The sequence below is a fragment of the Notechis scutatus genome, chromosome 8, assembly GCF_049901735.1.
Source record: "Notechis scutatus isolate UNSWTSFEM ecotype Mainland chromosome 8, rNotScu1.2, whole genome shotgun sequence".
In the NCBI taxonomy this organism is placed as follows: domain Eukaryota; kingdom Metazoa; phylum Chordata; class Lepidosauria; order Squamata; family Elapidae; genus Notechis; species Notechis scutatus.
In genome coordinates this window covers 9189261-9210858 of record NC_142016.1, presented here as the reverse complement: position 1 = coordinate 9210858, position 21598 = coordinate 9189261, and the positions used below count along the sequence as shown (strand labels likewise).

Below are 21598 nucleotides of genomic sequence, written 5' to 3'. Positions count from 1 at the left end.
TAGAACAAGGTTTGGGTCAGAACACTAGCTGGGGAATTCTGGGAGTTGAAGTCCATAGGCCTTAAAAAGTAGTCAAGGCTGGACACCCCTGACAGCCGCTGATGATATATCACTTGCTTAGCCACAAGTTAAGCAAGAATAAATTGTTTTCCTCTCTTCTCCCACATTTTTCTGCCCCAACCATTCTAAATTCCAGCTGGCTTCTCTATCGACTTTGCTTGTCGGTAGCCAGCTGGGGAAAGTTACAAACGGTGATCATATACTCTTGGGACACTGCAACTGTCCCAAATGCATGCCACTTGCCAAGAACCCAAATTCTGATTATCTGATTATGGGGATGCTGCAACAATCGTAAATAAGTCTGTTTTTTAGTGCCGCTGTAACTTCAAATGGTCACTAAACAAACGGTTGTAAGTCAAGAACTAGCTGTCAACAATACAGAGCTGGCCACTAGAAGGCAGGATACTCCAAAAGTTCACTGCTGATTTGAACCTATCCAAATACATTTAGGTTTTTTAAATAACAAAACATTTAAATTAGGGCATGTTATTTCAAAAATATATATATACTTAACTCCTTTGTGGAGATAAAGTAATTGTTATTGTATTGCTCCGAAATACTGGTCATGTTGATATATGAACTTAGGGAATGTTTGTCTAAAATAACGAGGTATTAAAAGGTTAAGACAACAGTTCTAGAGCCAAAATAAAGCCACATTTTGCATCCTGGCTTGTTTTAAACACTCTTTCAGAGCCCAGTTTGTAGTCATATGTAGGAAAAAACATGCTTCTACAAATCGAAACAAGGTACTGAAACAGCAATTAATTGTAAATAAGACTTCTCTGGACAATGAACTTTCCAAGTCAAGCAGTCTGAAGTGAAGTCAAAGATTTAGGATTGATTACAATGCCAATAAGGGAGTTACAAGGTTGTGGTTACTTAACAAGCCCAGATTATAAATAACTAGATTCCAAGTGTCACAATACACAATGATGGGATTATTTACCAAGAGAGTAACAATAGCAATAACACTTAGACTTATATACAGCGCCACAGAGTTTTACAGCCTTCTCTAAACATTTTACAGAGTCAGCATATTTCCCTCAACAATCTGAGTCCTCATTTTACCGACCTCGGAAGGATAGAAGGCTGAAGTCAACCTTGAGCAGGCCAGAATTGAACTGCTGACAGTCAGCAGCCTGCAATACTGCATTCTGACCACTGTGTCACCATGGCAGTAGCGTTTCTGTAAAACCTCTCTGCTGAGTATCCACAGTCATGATCAAACCTTGCTGGAAAGTTCAGCATCTTGCTGCTTGCTCAGAAGTCACACACTTTGGCAAGGTTCAGAGATCTTGGGAGAAATTCCTGGAGTGGAAGACAAGCGAGTGCCTGGGGCAGCCTTCCTTGCAATTGAGTCAGATTCCAGGATAGCTTCATTTAGCTGAACTCTGGCATAATCACAATTGTTCATGTTGAACATAACCTTGAGCATACAACTATAATAGGTCCTTGTGATGGACATATTTGAGTGTTGATCAACACCCTGGAGGAAACCTGAATTTTTGCTTCACTGTTGGAATCCATCTTTCTAAGAATCTCAATCATCAAAGATACTTTATTGTATGATCTTGACCAGAGATCCTAGCCTGCCAAGGATTAAGGCCCTAATGATGAGGAGCTTAGTTCTGGAACCTGATCTAGCTTGACTGGCTCAACTTTCCTTGTTCTGGAACTTGATCAGGTCTGGTCTAGCTTGTTAAATCTGGCTAGACTAGACCTGCCATCTAACTGGCAGGGAAGGACAGGTCTTTTCAACATTGCTGGCTGGCCATAAGTTTCCCACCAGCTTGCCTAATAACAGCTGTCCTTCCATCTTCTCCAAGCAAAATTGAATATATAATGTCAGGATCTTGCTTCTGATTCATTCTTTTCTGACTTTTCAGCAGAGTGTGAAGATTTGGTTCTGCCAATTAGCATAGTGAAGTAACCCTGGGGATGGCTGGTGACATGAGGTTGCTCCGTCTGCCCGGTTAAGTTTTTTAGGTTTCTGAATTTTTAAACTTTTTAACGTTGTTACATTCAGTTTTTCTCTGTGCTTTTAGTCCTGTGTTTATATTTATTTCACTGAGGAGTGTGGTGGCTCACATGGTTAGGATGCTGGGTTGGAAGTTAGCAAACCTGCGCTTGAGACCCAAATGCTGCTGCCTGGTGGGGTGAGCTCCTGTCATTCGCTCTAGCTCTTGGACAGGGACATGAAAGGAGTTCTCACAGCCACCCCCCAAGCAATGGTGATGTCACTTTCAACCTGGAAACGCCAACAAAGTGCCTACGACATGAATGGGACATGTTGTTGTAAACCACTCAGAGCAAGGGTGGGCAATTATAGTTCTTTTATGACCTGTGAACTTCAACTCCACAGAGTTGAAGTCCACAGGTTGAAACGTGTCATAGCTGTCTACTCCTGATCCAGAATCACTTAGGCGAGGTGGGTGGTATAGAAATTTAATAAATAAATAAAAGTATTTGATAAATAAATAAAAACAAGTCTCACCATTTTGTTCAGACTACCTAGCTTTGGCCCTGTCCACAGTCAAAGCACTGCACCTGAAGGGTTTTTCCATCCTGTTGTGACATAGGAAAAATAATGGTTATCATTCTCAAAGCAGCTGTGCAAAAATGATTAAGATACTTTATCATATCTTCAGATATTTTCATTATGCATAAGTACCAAATGTATAGTACAGTATACAGAATGGATAGTATACATTTGTACTTTTCTTATGTGTTGAATTTTTGAAAAAAGGTTGTTATTGAAAATAATTGCATTGTTGATAAGCAGTCTCTACATAGTTACCAGTAGTACCACTTACAACCATTCATTTAGTCACCATCTGAAGATCCAATAGGACTGAAAAATGTTATTTACAACCAGTACTTGCATTTACAACCGTTTACAATCATGTGATCAGAATTCGAGTGCTTGGTATCTGGCATGGATTCATGATCGTTGCAGCATCCCAGGGTCATGTAATTACCATTTACAACTTTCCCAAATGGTTTTCATGAAGCAAAGTCAGTGTGGGAAGCCAGATTCTCTTAACACCCCTAGCAAACTTCACAACTGGGGCAAAAAAAGTTCATAGAATCAGATGCAACTCACTTCAGCCACCATGCACAAATTCAGGCCCTGATTGTGGATGTAAACCGAGGACTGTAGGATGAAGTTTATGGATACTTTATTATGATTCTTCCTTTCATATGTTTATGGCTCTTATTGCATGCCAAAACAACTAGATATAGGGACAGGTTTTTTTTCCACTCATGCTATTACTGTGCTGAACACTTGATTCCCACAGCACTGTCTTACGGCTAAGGATATTTACTCATGTAATAGGGCTGTACTACTACAGCACTATAGTTCTTCATCTTTCCCATTACCTTCCCCTATTGGTATCTTATGATTGTTACTTTTATTGTTGTTCGTATGTGCAGAGAGCTTATGCACTAGAGACACACTCTTGGTGTGTCATTTGGCCAATAAAAAAGATTGTATTGTCTTAATCTGTCTTGGGAAGAGTGTAAAAGATAACTTTCTCTTTCTCATTCATGCTGGGTTTCCCAAAACTGAATGGGAAACTGAATGCCTTATTTAATTTATTTATATTTATTTATTATGTCAAGCATGTGTTAACAGATGTAAATATAAACATGATTATTAATACATGAAATGGGTACGAATAAAAGGGAATGTTTGGACAGGGACAGTAGGCCTATGCTTATGCATGCTCCTTACAGACCTCTTAGGAATGGGGTGAGGTCAACAGTAGACAGTAAGGCAAGGGTCTTCAAACTTGGGCAAGTTTAAGACTTGTGGACTTCAACTCCCAGAATTCGTGAGCTAACATGACTGGAGGAAGAATTCTGGGAGTTGAAGTCCACAAGTCTTAAAGCGGTCAAGTTGGAAGACCTCTGCTCTAAGGCTAAAGTTTTGGGGGTTTGGGGAAGAAACCACAGATGCAGGTAGTGCATCCCAGGCATGCACCACTGTTGCCTTGAACTATAAAACCACATACAGCAACTCAGAACTTTGCTGTTTTCTTCCGGGCTGAGAATCCCCATTTGCAACCTCCGGTTGTGGGGGGGGAAAAAAACCCTCTTCCTAAAACAGGATACAAAGACACCACAGCACTTTCCGGAACTCCCGGTAGCTGCAATCAAAGGATGCGTGGCAAATGGGGCACCTTTTTGGCCCTCGCCACGTTCCGTACCAAGGAGGGGGTGGGAACAAGGCGGGACCAAAAAAAGAAAAAGGGACACGTTTCCATGGGGAGGCAGCGGCGCGCAGGCGCGCAACCCGCGGGGGCGTGGCCTAAAGGGGAGAGGAGGGAGCGGGGTCCGGGAGAAGCCCATAAAGGGGCGGCGACCTCGCTGCTTCGGAGGACTCAGCGGGAGATGCAGGTGAGGAGGAGGAGGAGGATGCGGGCTGAGTGGCGGGGCAGCGAGAGTGCGGCTGCACGTGTGAATGGCGCCCCCGGTTGGGGTGCAATGCAGTGCGGTGGGGTTGCCCGCAGGAATCCTGCCGCCCGGCTAAGAAGGGAGACGGTGGCAGGGGTGCGGGGAGGCCATGCGGGTTTCCGCCTTGGCTGGCAAAGGTGGGTCGGAAAACGGGCAAGAAGGTTGCCCCGTTGCCCTTCTAGAGTACCAGGGGTCTCCAACCTTGGCCACTTTAAGCCTGGAGGACTTCAACTCCCAGAATTCCCCAGCCAGCTTTGCTGGCTGGGGAATTCTGGGAGTTGAAGTCCTCCAGGCTTAAAGTGGCCAAGGTTGGAGACCTGGTCTAAACGGCTCTTCGGCTCCAGGGAAGATCTGCCTGGCTCTTTTCAGGGAAGCAAGGAGTCCCCTCTCTCCCACCCAGCATCCACCACCCCGCCTTGGCTGGGAGACAGGTATTTCAGCCAGAAGGGGAAGGGCTGACGATGGATTTCTTTGGCTTTGGAGAAAACTTCCTGCACCTTGTATCCCCAGAACAAGTGTTCTCTGCCTTGGCAGCTTGAACATGGGTGGATTTCAACTCCCAGAATTCCCCAGCGTACCGTAGCCTAGCATACTCACGCTAGGGGATTCTGGGAGTTGACGTTCCCCACGTTCATCTGAAAAGGTGGAGAAAGACTGCTCTAGTCTAGAAGGTAGAAGGAAAATGCAGCATCTTTAGCCTGGTAGGCAGGCAGAAACTATATGAAGTTTGAGGAAGTGCAAAAGTTTGCTTGTTCAAACTCCTAAAAAGCAAAGTTTTGTTTTGTTTTTTTAAATCGAGATCAACCGCTGGGGATTATGAGAATGTATGCTTGTCTTGGCAATAATGCCTAAGAGTTTCCCTATTATAGACACCTTCTGTATATATATTTTTTTAATTTCCCAGCCCAGGCATGGGCCATTTCATAGCTGAAATAGTTTCACACACACACATGCACATACAAAAAGTTTCTTGCTGAAAACAGGACTTTCCACATTTCAAATGCCAGTTTGAGATGGGACATTCTGCACATTCTTATAAGTCGGTGATATATCTATTGGACCTACAACAACAGCTCCACCCCGTCTCACTACTTGGAGTGTCCAAGCAGACACTCAGGCAGGGCAGAGCTTATGGTGCAAAGATGCTTCTATCATTTTGACCCTCCTATTGACATTTTGGCAGTTCTATGAATTCAAGGTGGTACATGTCTACTACTACCTGCCTGAAATCTGTTCCAAGTCTGAGCAATCAGGCTATCCAATGTCCCAAAGGTGGTTTGTTGGTTTTTTCAAGACAACTGGACTTCGTTTTTCCTTAGAGATGTTTCACTTCTCAAAGAACTTTCTTCAGTACTGAACTGAAGAAGCTTCTTGAACGAGGACTAAAGAAGTTTCTTGGATGAGAAGCGAAACATCTTCAAGGAAAACAGAGTCCAGTTGTCCTTTGGGGGGGGGGAAGCACTTTTGGGACAACTTTGACCTGGATGACTGAGAATCTCCATAGACAGTCTATTCAGTACTGGAGAAAGAGGACAGATAGTAATCTCAACAGTGATTTGTTTTTCTCTTGGAAGGGCTGAATGGAAGCTGTTATTTTACATGGAGAAAATGTAAAGAAATTGATTGTCTTTTGAGCAATGTCTTGAATAGCCCACATTAATCATTTGACCATTTCAGTATGAAGAGAGCTCAGCAGGTTGATTTGGCACTCTGCTCTGTTTGAGGGGATGCAGTAGGATACGATTTATTGTGGTTTACTTTTCTTAGTAGAGCTCTTGCATTCCTGAAGAGCACCGCACAGAAAAAAAAGAACAATATAACAATCTGTTGATTGGCCAAAGGCTGTAATAAAAATTTATTCAGTATAACTGTCTGCAATAAAAGCAGTCTACTGAGAGAGAAAAAAACTCACTATAAAGCATAAAAAGAAAACAATGGAAAAAGCAATATTTGATTGGGTGCAATTAATTTGAAAAGCAGTATGGCCCTGCAATGTTTTGAGTGAATCTGCTTGCCATTAGTTGTCATTTACAAATAGACTGGGAGGGAAGAATACACAGTTAGCAGAAAGTTCCAGCTGCTTAAATTTCAGTTGCATATTAGTATATACCATTTTTTCCAGTAAATGATGTATTCCAACAAACTTCACGTATTGTAAATTGCTTTTGGTTGACATGATTATTGTTATCTAAATGGACCATAATTTGTAAGGTTCACCTAATGTGTTAAAACAGGAATAGGCAGTCTGTAGCACATAGGGAGATCACAGCATCCCATCCTCCCCTTATTAAAGTGAAGGACTAATGTTTAGTACAATTTATTTTTGTTGCAGTAAGGATAAATATTGCAGTGGGAGGCTCTGGAGGGAAACTACTCCAATTCCACTATTAATTCCCTCCCTAAATTCCTCCCCTTCACCAACCAAACGATGCAGCCAGAAATCAGCCAGTTTCTCAGCAAATGTATTTGAGGGTGTAGGGAGGCAGTCCCATTCTCACTCTTAAAAACCTGAAAGACGAGCCAGAAGAGAAAAAAAAACCCCATCATGTCAGGGTTCTGACAGATACCCTAATTAAACCATGAGCCTAGAGCCAGTTTTCAAAAGAAATACAGTTATTTATTAGGAGCAACATGTCTGCAGGTACCCAAGTGAAGTCAGCTTTGCCTCACTTAATTTATGGCTCAACTATGACCCTGTTTCCCCCCTCCCCCCAGGGTGTGCCATAAATCATATTCTCCAATGTGATTTATTCTCCAGCACCTTTGAGGGCTGTAGAGATCACACCTCTGGAATACAGCCTTGAGAAAGGTATGCATGGAATGTGCCTCTGGCCATAATGCTGCTTCACCAGTTCCCCCCCTCCTGCCCATGGCAACTCGATAGCCAGCCAGGAATGCTTTACGAGTTAACATGTCCCTCCCTGTTTAGCAATTTCACCTGCAAATCTCGAGCCACTTGTGGGAGACAGTTGTAGCTTCGTTGTGGGGAAGTTGCCCAACCCTGTGTTAAGTGAAAACCAAGTGAATCCCATAATGGGCTGAGTCGAGCAATGCACCCCTATGGGTCCAATAGAAATTTTACCGACTTGCGAGAGTGCGCAAAATGTCCCTGCTCAAACTCTTGCATGTGAAATGTGGAAGGTCTTGTTTTCAGCAAGAAACTTTTGTGTGTGTGAAATTATTTTAGATATAAAATGGTATGTTTTGCACACTTATTCATGTGGATTGACCTGATAAAGGGGCAAACATTTGTCACATATTGTTTAAAAAGAGCCACAGCAAAGTGACAATTGTAGTTAATATGCCCAAAGCTAAAAGTCATAAGGAAGGAAAATTTGGCAAGTGGAAGATTTCTTGATCCTCCATCACCAATTCCTGGTTGCTAATTTCTTGCACTTGGGTTCATGCATTTACCTAAGCAGAGGTGTCAAGGTTGCTTTGGCTCTAAAGTCCCTCATGGATTCCCCAGGATTGTTACATTATAGAGTGACAAACTGGAGAAATGTTTTTAAATTGATGGAATAGTAATAAGTCCTCTATTTAACTTCACTATCAATGAAATGCAATCAAATTTCATTTTGGACCTATCTTACTACTTTTTGGAGAACAGTTCTCAGCAATGTTCAAACGGATATTACAAATTTGTTTCAAAAAAAAAATCTGAATCCCTGCGTTGAATGATAGTTGTTTTAACTATGGTTTGTGAACAAGCCACTGTCGGCCAGATTCACTATCAAGCTTGCTTTAAAACTTGCTTTAAAAATAGACTAACTTGCTTCACCTGATACGTTGGACTACAGGTGAGCCAATCCTATTATAAGGTGTCCTTGCGTATTAAGGAATTTGTTCTGTACCAGCTCCGGTTGGGCAGGTGTCAGCTTTGATGGATAAAACAAAGAAGCAACGTCATCCTGCCCCTTTGCTAAGGTATCCTGATTCAGGCAAATGGCCCAGGTGTGGACAAGGTGTTGCCAACTTGGCTCTGCAACTGCATGCTTGATTGTGGGTTGGCCTGTTCTGCCCACGTGGAACTGGCTGCGGGAAGCGCAACCCAGCTCGGATCTCTTCTCCCAGTGGATGAACGTTTTGTCACCCCATTGCACCAGTCATACCAAGTGTTCAGCTTCCTGGTTTTTAATATCTCTGAGTAAATAGTGAATAATCACTACATCCTGAACCAGGTTGGCTTTTAGCCAAGTAAAAGGTTGGCGATGAAGGAAGAAAGTGAACTGCTGCAGATCCTTTTTTTTAAAAAATCCCTTCTATACCTTGCTAGCAGCATGGGAGCCAAATAGCCAGGATTTATTTTTTTATTTTTTGCTCTAATCCAGAGGTCTCCAAACTTGGCAACTTTAAGACTTGTGGACTTCAACTCCCAGAATTCCTCAGCCAGCTTTGGAGTTGAAGTCCACAAGTCTTAAAGTTGCCAAGTTTGGGGACCCCTGCTCTAAACGAACACATTTCATAAATACCTGACAAGCTGGTACTAAAGATTGGACATTAGATTCCCCACCCCCGCTAGTTCCACTTGCTAAATATTTGCAAGGGAGACCAGTGTGAAAGGGTGACAGAAAACAAACCAGGGAATTAAAATATTTTTAAGAATGAGGACAAGGAAGACGCAGCCGTTTCCAAGGATTCACACTCTCAGCTTTCTCCTGGAAGACAGGTTTATTTGCCCTTCAGCAGAGGCAGCAGATCTAAAGCAAGCAAAATTGGAGTGACAGCATGATTTTGGCCCAGCCTGAGTGTTGATGGGTGGAGGAGCAAGTGAGAGCCAGACAGATGGCTCGTTCCTCTTGAGAAAAGGCAGAAAAGGAAAGCACTGCAACTGCAAATAGTGCTCGGAGCTTCTGTTTTGGCCAAGGCGGTGGGCCTCAACCTTGGCCACTTTAAAATGCCTGGACTTCAAGTGCTGCATGCTGGCCAGGGAATTCTGGGAGTTGAAGTCCATACGTCTTAAAGTGACCAAGGCTGAGAAACACTGTTCTAGAGCAGAGGTCTCCAAACTTGGCCACTTTAAGACTTGTGGACTTCAACTCCCAGAATTCAAACACAGAGAAGAATTCTGTGAGTTGAAGTCCACAAGTCTTAAAGTTGCCAAGTTTAGGGGCCTCTGTTCTAGAAGAAGGAAATGGTATTCTACCCTCCATTCCTTTCAGCCTGCAGTCTACCTCGGGGGTCAACAACACCCGGTCCATGAACTGGCAGTGGGTCATGGCATGCCAGAAACCGATCCACGCAAATAAGTGAAGCCCCATTCATGGGATGCAGGCAGCACGCAAAACCACGTCCCCTCCGATCCACAGAAAAACCTCTCTCCATGGAACCAGTTCCTAGTGCCCAAAAGGTTGGGGGCCACTGCTCTACCTGACTGAGTAGTTAAAAGTGAGTGAAAGAAGCACTGGAAGGATGAGGCCTCAATCTGGTTCTACATGCAGAGAAACAGTTGTGCTTGGTACCGTTTTTTGTACTGGAAATTGTGCCAACCTTTGAGTCGGAGGAAGAGAGGAGCTTTGACGCAGCTTCAGATCATTCTTTGCTGCAAGAACGATCGATCTGAAGCTGTGTTTGAGTTCTTGTTAATGGCCTTTGGACAGCTAAGTAGAGTTGAAGGGGCAAAAGTCAGAGGGAGAGTATTAATGAGAAATTGAGAGTTAAGAAATAAGGAGCGGGAAAGCTACGGGAGACTCTTGAAAGCAAGAATGAGGAGCTGAGGCTGGATCCCACAAACAAGTATATTTTATAGATCGGCAAACTAAGATGTTAGGGGAAATGAATCAGCCACCTCTGGCTGCTGAGATATACTGGGTGTTTCCGATAGTTGAAGTTGAGTCTGAGTCTGAATCCAGGATCAAGCCTAAAACTTTGACCGGCATTCAAACGGTGTGTGTGTGTTTCAAGATGAATGTCTTCCTTGTGGCTCTGGGCACACAGACTCTCTCTCTTCACTGCCCTTTGGGGTGGGCAGTTCTGTCCAGGTGGCCCTCCACTCCCGCTTCTCGGCAGCTCTTCTGAGTCCAGTTCTTCTCTTCCTGTCGAAACCTCAACCTCGTCATTTTCAGACTGAAGTGCGTCTGTTTTCACAAAATATTATATTTTCAGGGACTGGAAAATAAATAGCAATAGGCTCCTGGAACAGAAAGACAGAAGCTTTTCTGTGTAAAGAGAGTGGCTCTGTCCATGATTGAGCATGGAAGGGAGGAGAAGCTGGCAAAGACATGGTTTTAGGGGAAGAACTACAACATTCCTAGGTTAAGTGTGATTTTGACAACGCGTCAGCTTTCTCCTGCTCCCCCAGAGATACTTAGATAAGCTGGATTTGAGTTCTCAGTCTAAATTCTGGAACACAAGCAACTCTCCGCCTGCTAATCTGCTAGGGAGGGAGGGAGGTCAGTGTGAAAGATCGGAAGCCAGACCAGGAAATTAAAACTTTAAAAAAATATGACAACAGAAAGGACACTGGTGTTTACAGAAGGATTAGATCTCTCTGGTTTCTCTTGAAAATATTTTTACAGGCTAAGAGAGTTGGAAGGGTCGTGGAAGGTCTTGTAGTCCAACCTGCTGCGGTCCCCAACCTTTTGGGTACCAGGGACTGGCTCCACGGAGAGAGGTTTTTCCGTGGACTGGAGGAGGCGTGGTTTTGTGTGCTGCCTGCATCCCACTGATGGGGCTTCGCTTGTTCGTGCAGCCCAGTTTCTGGCATGCCACAGCCTGGAGGTTGGGGGACTCCTGCCCTATTCAGACAAATGGTTGTCCAGTCTCTTCTTTAAAGCTTCCAGTGTTGGAGCATTCACAACCTCTGGAGGCAAATGATTCTGCTGATTAATTGTTCTAACTGTCAGGAAATATCTATCCCAGAACACTTAAATGATCTGGTGTCTGAATCATGTGCTGTGGCGATTTCCTTCCCTGGCAATAAGGACAACAAATGGAAAAAATGGGAAGGTGATAGGTGGGTGGAAGAGTTGTCTGTTTCTATTCCTTTTTTCTTATTTATCACAGTCTCATAACAAAACATATCTTGGTTACTGAATTAACCCATTTTCTGGGTCTGTAATCAAATGGGCTAGGCTCACAGTGGGTTCTGAACTCAAAAAAAAAAAAAAAAGGCTAACCAAGATTAAGCATGTTGTACAAATGTAGCCAGTAGATCTGTAACTGCTTATGTTGAATTGTGCAAATGCAAACAATACCAGTTTGTTAGATGAGCTCTATAAAGGCTTATGAACATCTGGCAAGCAGGACTTTTATGGAGACTGACATTAATTAGACAGGGTGGGGAATTTAATTCATGCTCAGTGGTTGGCTTACTTTTTGCCAGGAACTCCAGCACAAATCTGGGGAAAGGAAATACTTATTAAGTCGGATTGATGACAAAGAGGGAAGGATTCTATTATAGAAAGCTTATTCTTGGGCAGCTTATATTACTTGCATAAACCACATTTTTCGTTCTTTTTCCAACCAAGATCAATATTGATTCTGCAAACTTTGAGGGTAAAAATGATTATAGCAATAGCCCTTAATTTTGTATACTGCTTCATACTGTTTTACAGCCCTCTCTAAGTGGTTTACTGAGTCAGCATCTTGCCCCCAACTATGTGGGTCTCTGTTTTTACCGACCTTGGAAGGATGTAAGGCTGACTCAGCCTTGAGCCAGTCAGGATCGAACTACTAGAGTGAGCAGTGAGTTAGCCTGCAATACTGCATTCTAACCACTGGGCCACCATGACTCTTAGAAGATATAGAGGTGTCATTTCTTTTTGAGGAAGAAATGTGGGAATGGAGGGTATATAAAAGGGGCTTCCTCTGCTGTTAAAAGCTTTCAGGAATATCAATTTGTCAAGACTGATGCAAAATGCTTCAAATTTGATTTGGTAGTTTCACAACAGCTTTGCAAGGTGGAAGAAAATACACTGCTCAAAAAAATAAAGGGAACACAAAAATAAGACATCCTAGATCTGAATGAATGAAATATTCTTATTAAATACGTTGTTCATTACATAGTTGAATGTGCTGACAACAATCACACAAAAATTATCAATGGAAATCAAATTTAGCAACCTGTGGAGGTCTGGATTTGGAGTTACACTCAAAATTAAAGTGGAAAAAAACACTACAGGCTGATCCAACTTTGATGTAATGTCCTTAAAACAAGTCAAAATGAGGCTCAGTAGTGTGTGTGTAGCCTCCATGTGCCTGTATGACCTCTCTACAATGCCTGCGCATGCTCCTGATGAGGTGGCGGATGGTCTCCTGAGGGATTTCCTCCCACACCTGGACTAAAGCATCCCCCAACTCCTGGACAGTCTGTGGTGCAATGTGGCGTTGGTGGATGGAGCGAGACATGATGTCCCAGATGTGCTCAATTGGATTCAGGTCTGGGGAACGGGCAGGCCAGTCCATAGCATCAATGCCTTCATCTTGCAGGAACTGCTGACACACTCCAGCCACATGAGGTCTAGCATTGTCTTGTATTAGGCGGGACCTAGAGCCAACCGCACCAGCATATGGTCTCACAAGGGGTCTGAGGATCTCATCTCGGTACCTAATGGCAGTCAGGCTACCTCTGGCGAGCACATGGAGGGCTGTGCAGACCCCTAAAGAAATGCCACCCCACACCATTACTGACCCACTGCCAAACCGGTCATGCTGGAGGATGTTGCAGGCAGCAGAACGTTCTCCATGGTGTCTCCTGACCCTGTCATGTCTGTCACATGTGCTCAGTGTGAACCTGCTTTCATTTGTGAAGAGCACAGGGCGCCAGTGGCGAATTTGCCAATCTTGGTGTTCTCTGGCAAATGCCAAACGTCCTGCACGGTGTTGGGCTGTAAGCACAACCTCCACCTGTGGACGTCGGGCCCTCATACCACCCTCATGGAGTCTTGTTTCTGACCATTTGAGCAGCCACATGCACATTTGTGGCCTGCTGGAGGTCATTTTGCAGGGCTCTGGCAGTGCTCCTCCTGTCCCTCCTTGCACAAAGGCGGAGGTAGCGGTCCTGATGCTGGGTTGTTGCCCTCCTACAGCCTCCTCCACGTCTCCTGATGTACTGGCCTGTCTCCTGGTAGCGCCTCCGTGCTCTGGACACTACACTGACAGACACAGCAAACCTTGCCACAGCTCGCATTGATGTGCCATTCTGGATGAGCTGCCCTACCTGAGCCACTTATGTGGGTTGTAGACTCCGTCTCATGCTACCACTAGAGTGAAAGCACCGCCAGCATTCAAAAGTGACCAAACCATCAGCCAGAAAGCATAGGAACTGAGAAGTGGTCTGTGGTCACCACCTGCAGAACCACTCCTTTATTGGGGATGTCTTGCTAACTGCCTCTGCTTTCCACCTGTTGTCTATTCCATTTGCACAACAGCATGTGAAATTGATTGTCAATCAGTGTTGCTACCTAAGTGGACAGTTTGATTTCACAGAAGTGTGATTGACTTGGAGTTATATTGTGTTGTTTAAGTGTTCCCTTTATTTTATTTTTGAGCAGTGTATATTTGACAGAGACTGTTCAGAGCTTAGTAAACATGTAATTCTCACTTCTGCAGAGCTATGGCCCTTGCTATCTCTTTGGTATTCCTGCTACTCAGGCTGCCCAATCCTTTTGCTTCCATGTAAACCCACCTTGCTCACTACTAAACTGTCTCCAGGCACCACCCCCATTTTCCAGACTGCCTTGGTCCAGATTTTTACCTGCCTTTAGCCTAGGATCAACATTTGTGAATTCTGACAGAATGCTTAGCCTTTTAGTTTTGAGTGACTTCTCTCAGGAAGGTTTCTATTGGCACCGAATCTGACCAAGAAAATATATGCTGGAAACAGGCATTGTTGCTTCTACCCATTTTAGTGCCCTCCGGACTTGTTGAAACCACACACCCCAGAAAACCAATCTAGAGATTTGGAATGCTCATTCTGCGTTCCCAAAACATCTGGAGTGTTCTAGGTTGGCCTAAATCAGACCTGGGCATTTTATGGGCCCTGGGCCACATTTAGCCCTTTGGCTGTCCTTATCCGGCCTGCATGGGTTGCTTTTATTTTGAAGCTGTTATTTTTTCTTCTTCAATTTATATATATTGCATGCATGCTTGCCTATGTACCTTCATAGTCCTATTGGCTCAGGTCTCCATAACAGTCCTAGTTTCTCATGTGGTCTCTTGGGGAAATGAATTGCCCACCCTGGCCCCAGTTTTTCATAATACACTTGTTCTTCCCAGAAAAAAAACAGTTCTTCTCTTCATCCAAAGACTTTTCTGTTTCTCTCCAGAAGACCATGTCGGAAAAGATCCTTGTGACAGGTGGAGCTGGCTATATAGGGAGCCACTGTGTTCTGGAACTGGTTGAGGCTGGCTATACCCCGGTAGTTATCGATAACTTCCACAATGCCATCCGAGGTAAGGAGCTGATTGATAGCAAAATTTGCATCCAAGGCTGTTGTTTTCCACTTAGCACAGAGGTCTCCAGACTTGGTAACTTTAAGACTATGCTGGCTGAGGAATTCTGGGAGTTGAAGTCCACAAGTCTTAAAGTTACCAAGTTTGGGGGGCCCAGATTTAGCAGAACACCTTAAATTGATGGTGAAATGCCTGGTTTTGTAGGCAGGCTGTTCAAACAACTGCTTGCTTGAACCAGTGACTCAATTCAGGCCTTATTCTAAGCCATGTTTATCATCATGGGTTACTTTACAGATAATAAGTTAGTCATAAACCATGGTTTTATAAACAAGTGGTTTTATAACACACACTAAACCAGAATCAAATAAACCCCAGTGTGTGTTGCATCCATCTTGCAAATTATGGCTGGGTCTATCAACTAAGCTAAATAAAAGTGGCTTAGTTGGAGTGAGGAGCCAAGTGTTGCCTTCCCCACTGATTCTCATAGGCAAAGCGCTATTTCACTTTCGCCTCAGGGTGGCACTGAAACATCAGCCAAACCCTCACCTTAATATCCTTTACTGACCTCTTAAAATACTGTCAGAAAGGCCCAGGTTCTAGTCCTGCTCTCATTTCCTACTCAGATAGCCACTGGGATGAAAGTGGAGGGAGTATTTATGATGGAATGACTAACAGTCCTGGGAAAAGTGAAAGATATTACGGGAAGATAGAGGACCATTGCAAAAGTCAAGTTCAGGGGGAGGAAAGTGAATGCAAAGAGACTCCACCTTGGTTATGCTAGTTATAAGTTGAGCTGGACGATTGCTGTAGTGGGCTTTCAAGGTTCTCTTACAAATAAGCACTGCTACCTGTCAGTGAATACTTCAGCTTCAACCATAACAACACAAGAGCGCACAATAGATACAAACTCAAAGTAAACCGCACCAAACTTGATTGCAGGAAATACGACTTCAGCAATAGAGTGGTCAATGTCTGGAATACTCTACCCGACTCTGTAGTTTCTTCCCCAAACCCCAAAAACTTTAACCTTAGACTGTCTACTATTGACCTCACCCCTTTCCTAAGAGGTCTGTAGGGGGCGTGCATAAGCGCACCAACGTGCCTACCGTCCCTGTCCTATTGTTTCTCCTATTCTTTTATTTTTCATATATGTACCCATTTCATGTATTCACAACTATGTATACTCTTATACTTATTATCTTGTAAACAATTGGCAAATCAAATCAAATCAAATAAATAAATAAATAAAGAAAGAAAGAAAGAAAGAAAGAAAGAAAGAAAGAAAGAAAGAAAGATCCTTCAGAAATACAGAGGATTGTTTCTTGAGTTTGCTTTTCTTAAAGGCCTTGACAGTACCAAAGCATTTCTGAGTAAATGGACGAGAGGCAAAGCATATCTGGCTGTTCCCAAGGGGGGAGGAGATGTTTGGTTTATGTGATGGGAAGCAGGAATGATGGAGATCAACAGCCCTAAGGTCCAAAGGAGCATCCAGACTAAGGGCTTGGGGAGGGGAGGCTTTCTTACCCTCTTCTCCCTAAAGAGGGCAGCAACAGACTGGCATGAGGCCGAGTCCATCCGGCATCGCGTCAAAAACACTAATTCACTCTGCAGGAGAAAATAGGGTGCCAGAGAGTATTCAGCGTGTGATGGAGATTGTGGGAAAGGAGATCCCATTCCAAGAACTGGATGTTCTTGATGAGAGCGCCCTTCAGGAGCTCTTCAAAAAGGTAAGACATCTCTAATCTGATGGTTTCCCTTTCCCTTTTCATTGTACCAATTATGAAACTGGCTCAGCTTCTGCAAGTAAGCTGAGTTTTTGCCTGCTGGGCAGCATCACTAACTTTGCCTAAGGAGAAGGCTCATCTGCCTTTTCCTATCTGGTTGCCTCCCTCCCTTTTTGGTTCCTCACCCCATCAATCTTGGGCAGGGTTCCTTCAAACTTGGCAGCTTTAAGACTTGTGGACTTCAACTCCCAGAATCCCCCTTCCTCCAGTCATGTTAGCTCAGGAATTCTGGGAGTTGAAGTCCACAAGTCTTAAAGCTGCCAAGTTTGAAGGGTCTTGATCTTGGGAGAGATTTGGTACTGCCCAAGGAAATTCTGCAAATTCTCCATAGTTTGATGGTGCATCAATTTTATCATGACTACATTGACTTCTAGTGTACCCGGTTGTGCTGAAAAACTGCAGGAAAAAACTCTTAAGTAACTCAGTCCATTCTTGTTGGGATATCTCTGCTCTGAGGACATGGAGGTTAAAGCTTTGGCTTGTAACTATATGAAGGATTTTATAAGTGATTTTTGCATCGTCAATTCAATTGAGTCATCTGAATTGGCCTTTTTCCAAAAAAACGGGCAAAGACAAAGGGGCAAAGACTCCAGTGTATTTTTGTGCTCTGTGAGCAGCCATCAGAATGGAATGGGCGGTCTGTGGGTCACACAGACTCGTAGGCATAATGTTGGTGGCCCTGGAGTTCAAAATTGTACTTCTGAAATTCAGCAGGAAAATGAATGCTTCTCATTTGTAGAATGTTTTCTTCCTTCTCGAGTTTCTTTTTTCCTTTGTGAGACTTTTAAAGATGGGCATGGGAGAGGAAAAACCAATGAGACACAAATACTTCCAAACTCTTGAAAAACAGTAGCCTCAGATAATGTTGTGGGGTTGTTTTGGTGATTCTTTGGAGATGGAATGTAGTCACCATATAGGCCACGTATTCAATAATCATTCTGATCCAGGCTTCATATGTTTGCCTTCTCAGTTTAGACCACCCTAAAGTAATTTAATGGAAAAGTGGGCTTAAAAGTTAAATATCCATTAATGAGAAAAAAGAAACCCACAATGAAGGTGAATTTTGATCCGAGTAACAGTGACATCATTTTGGTCCTCCTTCCATTTCCAGCATCACTTTTCTGCAGTGATACATTTTGCGGGTCTTAAGGCCGTTGGAGAATCAGTCCAGATGCCACTGGAATATTACAAGGTGAATCTGACAGGGACCATCCGGTTGTTAGAGGTGAGTTTCCGTTATGCAAGATTATAATGAAGGTTTAGCTATAGAGAGTCAATAGAAGATGGTTGTGAGGAAGGGGCTCCCACTCAGCCACCAGCAAACGTATCTGAGAAGAGCAAAATAAATAAATCAGAATTTATACTAGGGTTTGGGTGGCCATTTTTACCAATCTGCAGATCAGAACATCTAGGGCTCAAATGTTGATAGGCCAGAATCTCTTGGAAATCCTGAAACTGTCAGTGCGCTATACGGCAGCATCTTGCAAGTGTTTAGCAGAGCCTTCCCAAATTCTCCAAATTTGTTGGACTTCAGCTTCTGTAGCCAAGTAGTACATGGCTGAAGAACGTGGGAGATGGCTTCCAAGACATCTAGAAGCTGTCCAGTTGGGGATCAACTAGTTTATGCCCTTTTAAGGCCATCTTGGATGCTAACACAAGACCCCATACCCAAAAACCATAGCACAGAGTATCCTCTCATTAAGCACTGGGATGGGAACATCAGTTTCACCAGTCTTCATCCAGTCATGCTGGCCTGGATACAGCAAGGGCAAGGAATATTGTCCCTGTTGTCAGATTTATCTGCTGCCCCTGACCCGATTCAGAATCTAGCTCATCTGTCCTTTTCTTTTGCCTCTTAGACCATGAAAGCCCACGGAGTCAGGAACATTGTGTTCAGCAGTTCAGCCACAGTCTATGGCGACCCTGTTTACCTCCCTCTTGATGAGAAGCACCCGGTCGGCAGCTGCACCAACCCCTATGGCAAATCCAAGTATTTCATTGAAGAGATTATTCAAGATTTGTGCAAGGCGGAACCAGTAAGAGATCAACAGCGCACCTTAATTTCCTTTTAGTCTGCTCTGTCCCACCAGATTTTTTCATCCTAGGATTGTTCTTTTTTTCATCCTAGGACTGGAACGCTGTTCTCTTGCGATATTTTAACCCTATTGGAGCTCACAAGTCCGGAAAAATTGGAGAAGACCCCCAGGGCATCCCAAACAATCTGATGCCTTACGTTGCCCAGGTATACAGATCTTAAAAGAGTTTGTGCTGCTCCCATCAGCTGCACTAAGATTTTCTGAGTTTACTTTTTCATTTTCCCACCCATCTTCTGCCTTTTCCAGGTAGCTGTGGGGCGCAGAGAGCATCTGAACGTCTTTGGGAATGATTATGACACAGTGGATGGGACAGGTGCGTGGGGCTCAGTATCATCCAAACTATAAAATGAAGACCCCACTTCAAAAAAAAAAAAGGCTGAGTGGAGAAGCTCAATGGAAAAAAGAAGAAGCATAGCGAGTTACAATCTGAAACTTTTCCCCCAAGGAAGATGTGAATCTATTGCCCACCAATTCTTCTGAAATCAGTACTTACTTTCTTGCCATCTTAAACCAGGGCTAAGCACCCTTAGGAAGTCAGGCGTCTCTGCTTCATATACATATTTTAAAAAACATAATCTTAATAACCCAAGACTCAAGATTCCGTTATCACCTTCTGAGACATTCCAGGACTTAATACCAGAAGATTTAACAATCCCACAAAATTTCAAGTGCTTTATAAAAGTAAATTTATTTGGGGGTTGAATGGTTGCGAGTGTCATTTATGGCAACATTTTAGGAAAGTGTAAAACACTTTCCTGGTAGAATTACTTGATGGTAAACTACTAGTTAAAGGGACAATGAAATGTACATGGGCTGGATTAAAATGGAACTAGGTATATTCACCTCCTGGGTCTCAAATACTGATTTTCTTTGCTGGGAACTGAGACTTACTAGACCTTCCAGGCCTCAAGAAATAGACAAGCAGTTCTGGTTGAGCAGAATCCCTAAATGGCTTGGAAAAGAGACACACTATTAATGCCACCCCTGGCCTAATGTGCAAAATGTCTTCTGTTATATTGTATTGTGTGTATTTGAATGCACATCTCCTAAAGTTGTGGAAATACATGTGCACCAGCTGGGTGAACAGAACATTGACAGATTGTCCTCTGACAGGCATTCGGGATTATATCCATGTAACTGATCTGGCAAAGGGCCATATTGCAGCCTTGCAGAAGCTCAAGGAGAACTGTGGATGCAAGGTAAGGATGCTCTTTATAAAAGTGTCCACCCTTTGAAAAGGAAAATGCCCTGCTTAGGTCAAAGGGTGTCTTCGTAGTCATTATTTTTCTTTATTTCATTTCTGAATGATCTTACAACGCAGGAGGATACCAAACTTAATAGCATTAAATCAGATGCACCCTCTGCATCCACCTGCTAGATCCACACTGAAAATAAGTTGGTGTATCACGTATTTAAGGTCTCCTTTGCTTCCCCCTCCCCCTCTAACAAAGGAGCATAGAATAATATGAGCAAAAAAAATGCATTCTTACAGATTTACAACCTTGGGACTGGTGTTGGCTACTCGGTCTTGCAGATGGTCAAAGCCATGGAGAAGGCATCTGGGAGACAGGTAGGCTGACAAACGAAGATGAGATGCAGGGACTGACAGCCAATATGGCGGTCTCCTACGCCAAGACTTAAAAATGCTCAAGACTTACACCTGGAGAAGCTGTCCATTGTGAAGCTGTCCACTTTCTGGAGCTTTCAGCAGAAATCCACCATCCGCTCTACTAGGTTTTATGATCAGCCTGGGACCTAACCTCAAGCAGTCCCTCACTTGGCATCTTAGCAACTGTATCCAACTCATTTCCCAGAAATGTAAAGGCAGGCTATTTATTTATTTTAGATAAACTACAAGATTGTTGAACGCCGAGAAGGGGACGTAGCCTCTTGTTATGCAAACCCTGGTTTAGCTGAGCAGGAGCTGGCTTGGAAAGCTATCTTTGGCCTGGACAAAATGTGTGAGTAGAAACTTTCTGCTTGCTGCTCATCTTTCAAGGAACATTTTGCTCCCCCCCTCCTGCTGGAGAACAAAATGGCCATCTACCCTTCCCGGTACGTTTTGATACCTACCTAAAGGCAAGCTGCTGGGCCCTCACGGTTCCTCTCTCTACTCCCCTTCCTCTTCCTCTTGTTTTCAGGTGAGGACTTATGGCGGTGGCAGTCACAGAATCCCACCGGTTTCAGTAAGAACTAGGAGATGGAAGATGTTGCCTGTTCTTCTCATGCAACCACTAGCACATTGGTGCAGACCCAAGGGCTGACTAGTTTTGAAAAAGGAAGATGGTCCATGCTCATTTCTTCTTTCCTTTTTGGAGCAGACTCACCACATCAGAAGAGGATGCCATTGCCCTCTTAAGTGGCCTGGTTCTCTTCTCCTCATCCCATCTCTCTGCCAGAAACTCAAGAGCCTTTTTACCGACTGAGGCGACGTCTTTTTTTACTGAATGAGGAGCAACGGGACACCTAGCTGGATGTCACAGGAGGACAAAATCTAAATGTTTCCCTAGAAGCCTGGTTGGTTTTAGGGGAACTTAATCCACAACTCTTTGGGTTTTTTGGCTTCAAGAGATGAGAGCTGCTTGGGGTTAAGAGTGCAAGATTTCAGAGACCTGGTTCTTTCATTTGAGCGGAAGAGCCAGGGTCAAAAAACTAAGCCTGAGGCGGGTAAAGTGGGTTTTGTCATTATCTCCATTTCTTTTTATAAATTATAAACTGTACTTTTTTGGAGCAAAATAATAATGGAAGTATCTCTTTTAAGATGCATACTGTAAATTTTAACATTGATCAGACTATAATCCAAAA

General features: G+C 43.6%; 1 protein-coding gene across 4 annotated transcripts; it reads left to right on the top strand.

Moving 5' to 3' along the window:
• The first annotated feature begins 4416 nt into the window (after positions 1-4416).
• On the top strand, positions 4417-21598 carry GALE (UDP-galactose-4-epimerase). 4 transcript variants are annotated; one of them, XM_026680648.2, is made up of 11 exons: positions 4417-4461; positions 14787-14913; positions 16525-16640; positions 17809-17922; positions 18557-18733; positions 18826-18939; positions 19040-19106; positions 19907-19992; positions 20286-20363; positions 20640-20754; positions 20935-21598. In XM_026680648.2, exons 1-11 carry the CDS (start codon positions 4456-4458, stop codon positions 20988-20990), a joined length of 1056 nt encoding a protein of 351 aa, XP_026536433.2. In that variant the 5' UTR covers positions 4417-4455; the 3' UTR covers positions 20991-21598. The 4 variants fall into 4 exon arrangements, with proteins under 4 accessions (XP_026536433.2, XP_087826697.1, XP_087826698.1 ...); XM_087970571.1 differs by having other exon boundaries at positions 4443-4461; positions 14737-14913; XM_087970572.1 differs by lacking the exon at positions 4417-4461 and adding an exon at positions 7231-7327.

Coding starts and splice junctions, on each gene's coding strand:
- GALE (XM_087970570.1), top strand. CDS start 14,667: ATGTGGTCTCTTGGGGAAATGAATTGCCCACCCTGGCCCCAGTTTTTC. Junction 19,993..20,285: donor AGGAGAACTGTGGATGCAAG/GTAAGGATGCTC, acceptor GCATTCTTACAG/ATTTACAACCTTGGGACTGG. Junction 20,364..20,639: donor AGAAGGCATCTGGGAGACAG/GTAGGCTGACAA, acceptor TATTTATTTTAG/ATAAACTACAAGATTGTTGA.